The sequence below is a fragment of the Candoia aspera genome, chromosome 12 (assembly GCF_035149785.1).
Source record: "Candoia aspera isolate rCanAsp1 chromosome 12, rCanAsp1.hap2, whole genome shotgun sequence".
Lineage (NCBI taxonomy): Eukaryota > Metazoa > Chordata > Lepidosauria > Squamata > Boidae > Candoia > Candoia aspera.
Window position 1 is genome coordinate 18,806,176 of NC_086164.1, and position 13,090 is coordinate 18,819,265.

The 13,090-nt window shown below is 44.2% G+C and overlaps 1 protein-coding gene across 1 annotated transcript in view; it reads left to right on the plus strand.

The window, feature by feature from the left end:
- LOC134504543 (vascular endothelial growth factor receptor kdr-like) overlaps positions 1–13,090 on the plus strand; it is a 160,318-nt gene that overhangs the window by 126,417 nt on the left and 20,811 nt on the right. Inside the window, exons 21-24 of the mRNA XM_063313806.1 lie at positions 480–645; positions 1,594–1,691; positions 3,101–3,223; positions 4,043–4,154. Of these exons, the coding sequence (XP_063169876.1) occupies positions 480–645; positions 1,594–1,691; positions 3,101–3,223; positions 4,043–4,154 (499 nt within the window). The remainder of the gene's footprint in view (positions 1–479; positions 646–1,593; positions 1,692–3,100; positions 3,224–4,042; positions 4,155–13,090) is intronic.

Here is a 13,090-nt window from a genome sequence, read left to right on the forward strand (position 1 = left end):
AACAAATGAAAACACTTATGTCAGCTAAAACGGATGGTGTAGTTTGAAGATTGTGATCCTAGCTTGGTATGTGAGCTACAAGCGTACCGTGATTCACTTAAACGGACACAGCGTGTTACGCAAAAACAGCCAGTCCCTTTTGTTAACCCAGGCCTCATGTTCAGCATGTTGTTTGTACCTGACCGAAGGGTGATAATGTGTCATGAGTAAGGATGGTGAGCAGGAGGGGGCCCCTATCCAGGGGGGAAAACGCATGCGTAGTACTGAGGAATTAAGCAGCCATTCAAAGAGACACAGATCAGACCCGCCTTGACTTTTGGGGTTTATCTTTCTGGGTTTTTCCCACGCTACTTCCGTTTGTTAGGATTTTCTGTCTAATGTAGCAGTAATAAAGCACTAGAGACCTATTCCTTGTCTCAGCGTGGTTCCTGACTGTGAGGACATGACGGGCTTCTTTATGAGGTCTTTTTTCCCCCTAGCCACCGGAAAATTCAGATTGCTCGGAGAAAGGGTTGAGGGCGTCTATCAGTGACTTAACAGAGCTGATTAAGAGGCGTCTTGAAAGTGTGGCCAGCACCGGAAGTTCTGCCAGCTCTGGGTTCATCGAAGACAAGAGCTACACAGATTCGGAGGAAGAAGAGGAAGGTCGGTGAACACCCACCAGCTCACTTTCTGGTCTCTCTGGATTTCTAATTTTGGAGCTGTAGCCCCTTCCGGTCTACACCTGGGTTACTCCGTCTGCAAATGGAGCAGGCTGGGGAAAAGCAGAAACACTCTCCCTTCTTCTTAGTGATGTCCTTAGCAAAGCTGGGCCACCTTTTCTGATTTTGTAGCTTTGGGTCTTGCTCTGTTGGCCTGTCTGTGGACCTGGCGCTGTCAGTAGAACGAGCAAAACCCAAAAGGTCCGCCTATTTGGGGAGAGTCGGAATTTAAGGGTTTAAGGGGTAAAATGGGTACATTGAGCCTTGCCTCTCATTCCTTAACAGCGTGGTCATTCCCCAAAGTTTTTAAAAAATCTGGGAATGTTGGTCCCTGCCTATTTTGGGGTATGAGGAATGAAGCTGTTGTCTCAGGAACTCGACCGTTCACAGGCCAGAAAGAATTGTTACGTCAGCATTAATCAGGACAGCCTGGTATCCACTGACTCGGAAAAGTGGGAGAAGGAAGCCAAAATGCAAACCCTCGAGTACAGACCTATGTACAGCTTTACCTTCTATGTGCTGCATGTGGAAAATCTTCTGTGTATATATGGCTTCATTCTATGGATGTCCACAAGTTGTTAAAGAAAAAATAATATGTATAATTACAGTACTTCTTCCCAGAATGTAACAAGTTTAGGGCTTTGCAAACCATGTTTTAGTGAAGTGCTGTTTTTATTGCTCTTCCAACATTCTCATTCCTTTTCTTTATAAACAAAATGGGGTCCAGTAAGGCTAGAATATTATTTTAGCCATCATCTAAGAACTAACTCCACATGATTACTTGGATTTTTTTTTTTTAATACAGATCTCCTGCCATCCTATGTAGGTGAGTCTTTACTGCAGAAATGTCCCTTTGCATGCCTGGCTCAGATCATCCCTTGCTTTCTCCTAGATGCTGAGGATCTTTATAAGCGACCTCTGACTTTGGAGGACCTGATTTGCTACAGCTTCCAGGTAGCTAAAGGCATGGAGTTCCTGGCCTCAAGAAAAGTAAGTCTTGCCCAAGAGTTGTCAAAAACTGTGAAGCTAGGCATAGCATAACAAGCCAGACTAGTATTTCCCAAACTTCACAAAATTCCAGGTGTATGGATCTCAACTCTCAGAATTCAAAGCAATAGGAATGCTGACTTCAATGCAATCGATCATTACAGGTAGTCCTCGACTTACGACCATTTGTTTAGCAACTGTTGGAAGTTACGGCGGTGCTGAAAAAAGTGACCTATGACCAGTTCATGCACTTAGGACCACCGCAACATCCCTGCAGTCACATGATCAAAATTCAGGCGCTTGGCAACTGGCTTGCACTTATGATGGTTGCAGTGTTCAAGGGTCACGTGATCACCATTTGCAACCTTCCCAGCCAGCTTCCTACAAACAAAGTCAATGGGGAAAACCAGATTCACTTAACGAACATGGCAAAAAAGGTCATAAAATTGGGCATGACTCACTTAACAACTGCCTTGCTTAGCAACAGAAGTTTCAGTCCCAATTGTGGTCATAAGTCAAGGACTACCTGTATATAGTCATTTATTGGGATATTACACATTAACCCAGCCAGTCATCATCCAGAACAATTTGGGGCGTGATCCTGATTTTCCTCTTTTTTATTTCTAATGCTTTATCATTATGAGTAAACTTTTTTTTAATGTCATCCAACATTTCAACCATGCAGCAGTAGAGCTGATGGAGTTCTATTCTTCGAATTCAGACAAGAACAAATAAGCTTTGGGAAAACATATTTGTATAACCACCAGCTGGGTGTGGTGGAATGAGATTCAGAAGTTATGATAATAATTTCATTAGCAAAATGCAGTCCCGTTTTATATGTGGGGGTATCAAAGGAGCCCTTTGAAAGTATTCTCTGTTTGGGAAGGTTTAATGTTTCACAGGGGTTCAGAAAGTAAAGAACCACTAAAAAGCACATGAAAAATAGCACCCAAATGTAGCTAGACCTGCTCCTAACCAACTTGTTCCAGAGTAATACAACCAACCCATTAAGAGTCAAGGTGTTCCACAAGCACTAAACTTGGGATGTTTCGCATGCACATCACGTGGTTGTCTTCCACAAACCCATAGTCACAGTTTTCCTTATGGCCCTCCTTAAGTTCTCCTTAAGTTCTCTAAGATGTCATAAGATGCTGGACTACTTTAAACTGCAGAAACAAACAGGGACATCCATGGAGGTGGGGGTCAAAAGAGTCAAGATGATGTCCACAACTCTGTGATCACAGCACATCCCGTTTTACGCAGGTTGCATCTGTGGCACATGTGAAAACGGGCAGGGCTCCAATCAAACAGTCACAGAGACCCTCTTGAGTGTTTTCAGGCCCTCTTGGTAACAGATGAAAATCATTGACTTTTTTTTTCTTGATTTCATTGTATTTCTTTTTTCATTCCAGTGCATACATAGAGATTTGGCAGCCAGGAACATTCTTCTTTCTCAAAACAACGTGGTGAAGATTTGCGATTTTGGATTGGCCAGAGATATATACAAAGATCCTGATTATGTGCGGAAAGGCGATGTAAGTACGGCGCAGGGTGCCGGAAGACCCAGAGATGGACATTTCCCAGTTGTGTCCTTGACCTCCTTTTGGGGCATGAATCGTGACTATTATTCATCCCTGCTCCCCACCCCCACCCCCATGATATTGAATAGGATACCTAAGCTTTGATCAATGTATTTAATACCCGATTAAAAATTGATACCACAACCAGGTATTTTTTCCTAACCATGAGGATACCTTCTACAAGTAGTCCTCACTTAATGACCATTTGTTTAATGATGGCTCAGACTTATGACAGTGCTGAAAGAACCAACTTACAGCCAGTGCTCACACTTATGACTGTCACAGCATCCCTGCGGCCACATGATCACGATTTGGGCACTTGGCAACCGGTTCGCATTTCTGACCATCGCAGCATCCTGTGGTCATCTAATTGTCATTTTCAACCTTTCTGGCTGGCTTCTGGCAAGCAAAATCAATGGGGAACCATGTGATTCGCTTAACAACCACGTGGTCTGCTTAACAACTGCAGTGATTTGCTTAATGACCACCACAAAAAAAGTCATAAAATCGGGTCAGATTTGCTTAATGACTGCTTCACTTAGCAACTGAAATTCCAATCTCATTTGTGGTCATTAAGCGAGGACTACCTGTAAAATGATAAAATGTGCATCATGGCATTGCAGCTCCACCTTTTTCTACTTACATCCCAATGTCACAAGCAAGTACAAAAGGGGTTAAGTTTGCACAGCAACACACCACAACGTACATTTGTCCAGCCTTCCATCTTGGATGCCTGTGATAACACAGTAACCTTGTACCTCCTTCCTTTCCCAGGCCAGGCTTCCCCTAAAATGGATGGCTCCAGAAGCAATTTTTGACAAAATTTACACAACTCAGAGTGATGTCTGGTCTTTCGGCGTGCTGCTGTGGGAAATATTTTCCCTAGGTAAGATTGCCTTTCCTTGGTTTGATTTTAGGTAGAAGAAGTACTTGCCCTCAGTGTTATAAAAGTAGAATCAGAGTGGGACATTTGCTACTGGAAATTAACCAAGCAAAGCCACATTTTGTTATTTGAGGGGGTCCTGTTCTAGAAGGAAAGCATCTTTTCCTTAGAAATGCGGCCAAATTTGTGTTCCAGCCGGCCTGCTGTAAAGAGCCTCTTTCATTCACCCCGTTCATTCCTAGCCTGGAGCATTTGATGAGTGTGAACTGCTGTGGACATCCCACCCATTGCAGTGCCAGTGTGGCATGGTGGTGAAGGTGCTGGACTAGGAGCAGGGAGATCTGGATCAAGTCCAGCCTCACCTATGGAGGTGACTTGGGGTCATGGGGTATCTTTCAACCAAACAATTGTTATTTATTTAGGAAATGTATAGACCACTTCAGGCAAAGGGCCCTGATTACTGTATATGGAACCATAGCAGCACAACCAATGCAAACAATGCAGTCAAATACAGAAAAAACCAAGACACAGCCTTGTATTAACCATTGCCTCTGGCGCCAACAGCTGTGCAGCAATCGAGTCCTAAGACCGTCTGGAAGAGGCTGGTGCTTGTAAAGACCCCAAAGGCCATGAGGGTGGGAATGGCTGTGGAGGAAAAGGGTGGAGAAAAGGACATAACTCAGATCAATAGATGCGGATGAGAACAGCAATTGTAGGGGGTTCTGCCGCCCTAGGACCAGACCCAGCACTGGCATTTTCATCCAAGTCGCCGAGAGACATTCTACCCATTTCCTGCCAGGACCACCCACCATGTAGGTTAGAGGTAAATTATGTGATAAAATGCAGCAGCTGCCCATCCTGTTGGCTCCATGCTTTAGGAGGCATTTCCCAAATCTATCTTTCAGCATGAGATGGAAAGTCTAGGAATGTCCTGAGGACCTACTACCAAGTTTTATGAACCAACATTCTGGTCAAGCTCAAGAGCTTGGTGGCTGGTCTCTCACATGTTCAGTCCTAATTCTTGGCTAACAAAACACAGTTTGTTGTCACATAAGATATTAGCTTTCTGTCAAAGAGATGGCCTGTTCACACAGCCAGCTGAGACAAGGACTAGGTTTCCCAGAACATGACTCAAGGTGGACCCTTAACCGTGGAAGCGCAGTGTGTGTCAGCCGATCACAGTGTATGTGAGCCAGGCATGTTCTCTCAGCCCATCCTACCTCAGAGGTAGGATAAACGTCTAATATACCTACATCCAGAATCACATTTTGCTGTTTTGCTGTGATCACTGACTGCAATAAAGGTTCTATTCTATTCCGTACAATCAGCCAACAATGCATGAATCCATACAGCCTAACCATTTCTGAGCTGGGTTAAATCTAAAAAGAAATGTCTTTTTCCTCTCAAAGGTAAATCAGGAAGGATGCTGTTTGAGCAACCTGCTTTCCAGTAGTGGCTGACATTTTGGACCATAACAGTTTCCAAAGCTGATCTTGGAAATCTGGGTTAGAGTGAGAAATTTAACCAAGTTTCTCTGTCTTGAAGACCTTTTTATAGAGGGAAAACTCACTTTTATGTTGGCAGCTTTAACCATAGCTTCTCTGACTTTTTAATGGGAGAAAACATCTCCCACGCAAGAGACCTCCCTGGCTCATGGTTTGCCATGGATCTCGTTCCCAAAGGCTTTCCTGCGTGCCTTTTGAGAAGATAAAAGCTCTCCTAGAGAAAGGCAGAGGGAGGGAGGAGAGAGAATTCTGCACTTATGCTAATCTTTGTGGTGTCCTTTTTCCTCCAACAATTCCTCCCAAAATGCTTACCCTCCGAAAAATGAAACACCCCCAAGACCACATGATGCTGGCTGGTGCTCCATCGTGGAAATGTGGGAACTCAGGCCAAGCTTTGCATATTCTCTTGGCAGAACACAGATCGAAGGAGGGGAGGGAGAAAACTTGCAAGCCACAGAATGCTTGGAACGGAGACTTCTGCCCTTCTCGCATCTGTGGGCAGTTCTAAGGTGCCAGACCCTTCTGAAAGGTGGAAGCTTTCAGGATGTTTTTTTAAAAACATAAATGGTCACTTTTTGGTCATGTTAGCCGGAAGCAGTGTTTCTCAACCTTGGCAACTTTAAAAGATCTGGACTTCAGTTCCCAGCAAAGCTGGCTGGGTAAGTCTGGGAGTTGAAGTCCAGACCTCTTAATGATGCCAAGGTTGAGAAACACAGATAGTCCTCAACTTACGACCCACAATTGGGACCGGAATTTCCATCATAAGTTGTTGCGGTCATAAATTGAATCATCACGTGACCAGACCTGATTTTATAACCATTTTTATGGCGATCGTTAAGTGAATCCAGCTTCCCCAATGGGCGTTTTTTGCCGGAAAATGGCAAGAAGTGTCACAAAACGTGACCGCGGGATGCTGCAACCAGTCGTAAATGAGAGCTGGGTGCCAAGCACCCAAAATGCGATCATGTGACCATGGGGGGGGGGGGTTGTGACATTTTGCGACACTCAGAAGTGCTTTATGGGCTGTAAAGCAAGCATTCCAAGGCCATCATAACTTCAGATGGTTGTTAAATGAATGGTCGTAAGTTGAGGACTACCTGCACTGCTCTGAAGGCTTTCTTAGGTCAATCTTTTACAACTGCAATTGCCTGGTAGGAACTGCCTGGAATCTGGTAGGAATTGCCTACCGGATCTGAGCTGCAAGGATCTAGGTGGCCTCAAGATGGCCGCAAAGAGATTGAGTTTTCTGTATGCAGAATGTTGCATCCCACCAATTCCAAGGTACTTTTGTGGTTCACGTATTGATGTTGACCTGGAGGTCACCAGCTGATTTGGGGCCAAGGAGGATTCTCACACTGATAACGCGGCTGGTGACGCTTAACTAATGAAGCCCAGGTGCAGACTGGCCTGTCTTCCCAGAACATTTTGGCAGTCCTACCATTACACAGTTGTGCAAGAGGATTGTCATGAGTACTGATGGTGAGCAGGAGGGGGCCCCTATCCAGGGGGGAAAACGCATGCTCACCATCAGTACTCATGACAAGGAGGAACCTAACAGCTTGGAATTGCCTATATATAAGTTCCACATTGCTTGCCAGAATTCTTGCATGTTCCTTTCATCCTTTTTCCCTAGTAAGCCTTATTAATGAGAGTTCAGAGAGAATTAGTCTTTGGCTGTTCTTCTCTAGACTGATTGCTGCTAAAGAAATTTGACAATTCTCTCCCTAGCCCAAAGGGGCATCAGAAACATCTGCAGGGCCCCACCCCCCAAAAGTAAAAGTAGAGATTGCAGCTGTGACTGCACAATCGAAGTCCCGCCCTCTTTACATGTTTTGGTGTAATAGGAAAGGGGTGAAGCTTCAGTCATGAGGTCACAGGCGCCATCTTTACCTTTTTGTGCCCTCCCCGTAGACTCCCTTATTTAACATTTCCCAGAAGCAAGTTGGGGAAAATGAATGAAACAAATAAATTTATATGAGTCCTGTTCGAAAGAATTTGCAAATATCAAGCAAGTCAGAGCTGTGGATTTAAATCCTTCAACAGACTGGAAGTAATGAAGCCAGTCTATTACAATTCATCAATCAAATGTATTCAGACTGGAGGTGATAATAATCTAGAAGGGAGTCGATATACAAGCTTGAGCAGATCCAGGAAGGGAATTCAATAAATAAATATGAAGCTAGGCTTCCTGCCCCCATGAGGGTCACAGTCTAAAAATAGGGGAAAAAACAGAGGAAGGGAGGGGAAGGTGGCAGAACAAACAGGAAAGGGATATGTGACGGTTGTGGTTACCTATGTTTCAGCTTTGTAAGTGGAGACCCATGTTGATCAATGGTGGCAGAAAATCAGGAATCTGGTAACCCCTTCTTCAGCTAACCAAGTATATTAAGAGGGAGAAGCATTCCTGAGCTGCAGCAATTAATAAAATTCATTAGCTGGAAAGGGTGCTACTAGACTCTTCCACCTTAATATTCTTCTAGCAGTGTTTCTCAACCATGGCAACTTTAAGATGGGTGGACTTCAACTCCCAGAATGCTGGCTGGGGAATTCTGGGAATTGAAGTCTGCCCATCTTCAAGTTCCCAAGGTTGAGGAACACTGTTCTAGATCATGCTACGCTTGATGTTTGTCATTGCCACGATACTCTGATCAAACAAGCTGCAGCTCCTGAAAGCTTCTGCCTTCTAATAAAATCTATTTGCTGGGAAAGGCGCCAGATTCCTTCTGTTTCAGAAACTGACAGGCAGGGGCTGTGCCCTAATCTTAAAAGAGAATGGAGAAAGGCTTGCGTGGAGTTTGAGAGATTAGCTTTTTGCTCAAGAGAAAAAAGGTCTCAGGAGACCCACAAAGCTACAGTGATGGAGCGCAATGGACATCTATTTTCCCTGAATTTTCTCTGAAAGTACCAAAACAAGCCCCTCTTCTCCTCCCTGTAATGTTTTAACACCAACAGCAGATATTCCTTGTCCAGCTTCATTTTTTTCCTTTCTGTCTGCCTCTTGCAGTTAACTTTGCATCTAACATGAGTACAGGTAGTCCTTGACTTATGACCACAATTGGGACTGGAATTCCCATTGCTAAGCAAGGTGGTCATTAAGTGAGTTGCGCCTGATTTTATGACCTTTTTTGCCATGGTTGTTAAGTGAATCCAGCTTCCCCCATTGACTTTGCTTGTCGGAAGCCTGCTGGGAAGGTCACAAATGGTGATCACATGACCTTGGGATGCTGCAACCGTCATAAATACATGCTGGTTGCCAAGCACCTGTATTTTGATCACGTGACCACAGGGATGCTGTGATGGTCGTAAGTGCGAGGACTAGTTGTAAGTTCCTTTTTCAGCCCTGTCATAACTCGAACGGTCGCTAAACAAATGGTCATAAGTTGAGGACTACCTGTATGGTAGGGTAAGAGCTCTGTGATAAAGCCTTGTTGTCTTCAGTTGATCCTAAGCTATGCCATGCAACCACTGATGGGGAAGGGGGAAGAAACGGAAGGGAGTTCAAGGCTCAAGTGCAGAATGGAAAGGAAGGAAAGGGGTTTCAGAAGAGCCCTGCTCTGCTTGATAAAAGGAAGGCGGGGAAGGAGCATCGGCAAACATTAGCTGGAGAAATGTTATTTCTGCACAGCAATCCCTTTTTAAAAGCCCTAACAAAAGAGCTTCTGTATTTTTTGACCCAGGCGTAAGGAAATTGCTTGTGCCCTTTGGAACTTTCCGCCTTTAGGGAAAACTTTCCACATCTTTAGACTAATGTGCATGTTGGCCAACAGCGGTGGGTTCGGAAGTGCGCCGCCTGCTTGCACAAGGCGCTGGCTCGGCTTCTTGGCCTCGTTTCCTTGAGCAAATGGAGAGTGGGGCCAATTCTGTACTCTAGCTGAGGGGGAGATCTGCCGCAGGGGCACCTGTGGGGGGTCAAAAACATCAAGATGGCTGCTGTGACCATGTAGTCAAAGTCCTGCTCCTTTTCACATCCCTGATCTGCTGTTAATGCCCTTGTGGAGGGTCCCTCTAATAAGGTGGGCTTGTGTTTTTCAACATGGGAATCTCTCCAGAGTAGGTTACCCATTTGCAGGAAGACCTTAGGACACCCTTCCTCAATGTAGTAATTTGTAGATCTTTGAGGATTGTACTTCCTAATTCTTAACTCCCAGAATTCTTAGCAAGGTTTTCTGGAGAACGCCATCTAAAGAAGGCTGCCCTAAAATTTCCAGAGCCCCCTTCCTCAGTAAACTTAAGTGTAGAAAGTGTTCCCAGATGGGAAATCATGGAATTAAAAGCCCAGAGCAAGGAGCTGTTTGGCCACATTTTCTCCTCATTGAAAGATAAGGTCTTCTTCCAGTCAAGGTCAATTCCTGTGAATTCATAGCTATAGCCATTGTAGTTTCCATGGCAACAGTCTGGAAGAGTTTTGCCATTGCCTTCTTCCAAGCTGTTTTTTTCACTTTGCAATCCAGCCTGCATTCCTTGGATTTGCCAGTGGTTTCCCATCCAAATCCTAATCTGCCCCCTTCCAAGGATTAACTCTGTTTACCTGTCAAGATCAGCCAATGCCACCTAGATGTTCACTCCACATCTGGAGACCAACAAAGACTTAGAAGAATATTCTGGAGACAAATGACTTAATTAAGGCAACATTTTTACGTTTGTCTTAATCTATTCAGGCACATAATAGTTCTGGAACAAATCAGGTCTCTGACCTCTTCGCGTAGTAGCTTCAGTGAAAAGATTACGTGCCAGGCAAACAGACCTCTTCCTGAGCAACTGCTTACCTGGGATTGCTTTCATCCTAAGAAAACTCTTCTCCAACCAAAGAGCTTAACTGAAGCAGCAGGCTGTTTTTTCAGCTGAGAAAAGCACTGGATCGGGCCCAGGATGTCTTCCATTGCCCCGGCGGTGACATAGATCAGGGACCCCATTTTTCTCTTTGAGGCACAGATTCAAAAAAGCAAATTGTTCTTCCAAACAAGTGACTTTGTGAAGATCATCCAGGCATGTCCTTGGATTGGTGCCTTCCAACTCCCACAGCAAATATTTAATTGAGGAATTGGGTCAGCAAGGAAGCTTGTGGGAAAAAGAGTTTTCTCAATAGTGAAAACCTGGCCTGTGGAAGCTGGTTTGGACCCTTTGTGTTTCTGTAGGAATGGGGAAGGGGGGTTGAGGAGAAACTGGGGACCTTAAGTTTTGTTTTTTAACTTCCCCCCAAAGTAAAAAAAAAATAGGAACATTTTTAAGGGGCAAAATGGGTGTCTTAAGTATTATAAAGCAGCCATTTTCCTCTTAATTCCCCCAAACAACAAGTTTTGGACATTTTGGCTCCACTCACTCAGGGTCTCCCAAGGCTGCAAAATGGGGATTTGGGGCAGAGAGATTCATGGGGAAGGGGAGCAAAGGAAGAGATTCGGTGTCATCTGCACCATGGCATCAATGCAGGAACTACATGATTATGCAATTTGTAGAAATCGCACGATGCAACCGATACGAGTGTAGCTGTGTCATTTGCACAATGATGTCGTCATGGCTTCTAAAGCATTCCTATATTCTTGGGGCCACTTGCAGTGTTCAGCCTCCTCCACCCTCCATGCAAAGTTTCCTTCAATCCACTCTCTTAACAAAAGAGAGATTTTCACTGGGGAAAGGCCCCACTTGTTTTCCCAAAAATTTTTCACTGGATTATTCCATGCCTTGGTTTGAGTGTTGAGGCGATGGATGTGGCAATGGCCACTGACCCTATTCAACTACTGACCTGTGCCTAGCAGATGGGGCTGTATAAGAAAGGTGGCCTTTCTCTGGATCAGCTGGGAATTTTTTCAAAGCAACAAGATCAGATAAATAAAGTAATCAAACTGTACATCCAAGTACAACTACTAGCAGCCCTCACCATTGGCCCTGCTGGCTACAGCTTCTGGGAGTTTTAAGCACCAGCTGGATGGTTACAGCTTCTTCACTCCTATAGGAGCTCAGCACTACCTAATTCAGTGAGGGGGACCTCACTCATCAGCCTAGCTGAGTCAGCCTAGTCTCTTAACTGGGATCTTTTGAGAACCAAATGTACCATCACAGAGTTAAGGGCCCTTCCCATCGAAGTCTGTTGTGGGAGAAAATGTTTACCTCCCTACAAATTATGGGGTGCAGATTGGGAGTTAGCCTCCCCCTTGATCTTCTTGCTTTTCCTTGTCCTCAAATCCCTATCTTCCTCTTCTGCCTCAGTTGGATGTAGGAGTATTTTGGCATTTGATCTTCTCACCATGATCTTCTCACCATGACTAATGATCTTCTCATCATGAGTAACACTAATGCTTGGCCCAAATTTGCCATGCAATTTCTGGGGAATTTTCTTCCTCCTCAAAAGAAGATTCTGTATTTTGAGTTCATCCTTGGGATGCCTGAGAATTTCTTCTGAATTTCTCTTGGCAGTATTGGTGAGAAGACAATTCCGTAGCAGTTATTTCTCCTGTGGTGGTTCTTGCCCGCAACACATCTTTTCATCCCTCTACAGCACTGCCCCCACTTTCCAAAATGAACAATTTGGAGTTGAATGGAAGTGGGGAAAAAGAAGAAGGTGGGAGACTGACAATTATCCAGCAGTAGACCAAAATGCGGTGCACCGGTCCCTCTACAAGTACAAGGCTGTCACAACCTGTGCACATTTCTCTGAAACTTTCTTCTCTTTCTCTTTCATCACATTAAATGAGAACTGGTAGAAAAAGAAACATGGGATAATTTTTTTCCTCGGCATGAATTGGCATTCATCAGCTTTCTTCTTAACCAGGGAAACTCAGTTAGTAGGCCTGCTGTAGATGGGTTACATGGGAATGCCAGAAAGCATTAACTAAGATGCCCAGCTGTTTCAGTAACCCACGACAGGAGTATTTTCTTCAGAAAAAGCAACTCAGAAAATAAGAGGGAAGCAAGATCCCAATGCATATAAATAATTCATATACTCCATTCATGATTACAGTTGTATTTAGAATGATGTAACACCCCCAAAAGAATATTGCAGCTTCTGCAGATATGATTTTTATTCAAACTTCCTTATTAATTGGAAAAAAAAATGGGTCTTGCAGTTCAAACCACAAACCAAGATAGTCAACATGGGGAATTTGGGGAGTTGAAGTCCATACATCTTAAAGTTGACAAGGTTGAAAAACACTGGTCGACATGGATGTTGGTCGGCAAGTGATGTCCCATTTGCCATCATGCAAATGATACAGATGATGTAATTTATACATAAATACATTTGCACATAATTACTTAATATATCATGTCTAATAACCCACGTCTGTTTTAGCCCCATAGTTTCAGAAAAGAATTTATCCTCCATTGCTTTACTTTCGGCTTCTAAGGTGACAATTCTGCTGTCAATCAAACAGTGGATGGACAGGGCAGCTGTGGGTGGGTCAAGAAAGCCAAGATGGCAGTCACAATTATGTGATCAAA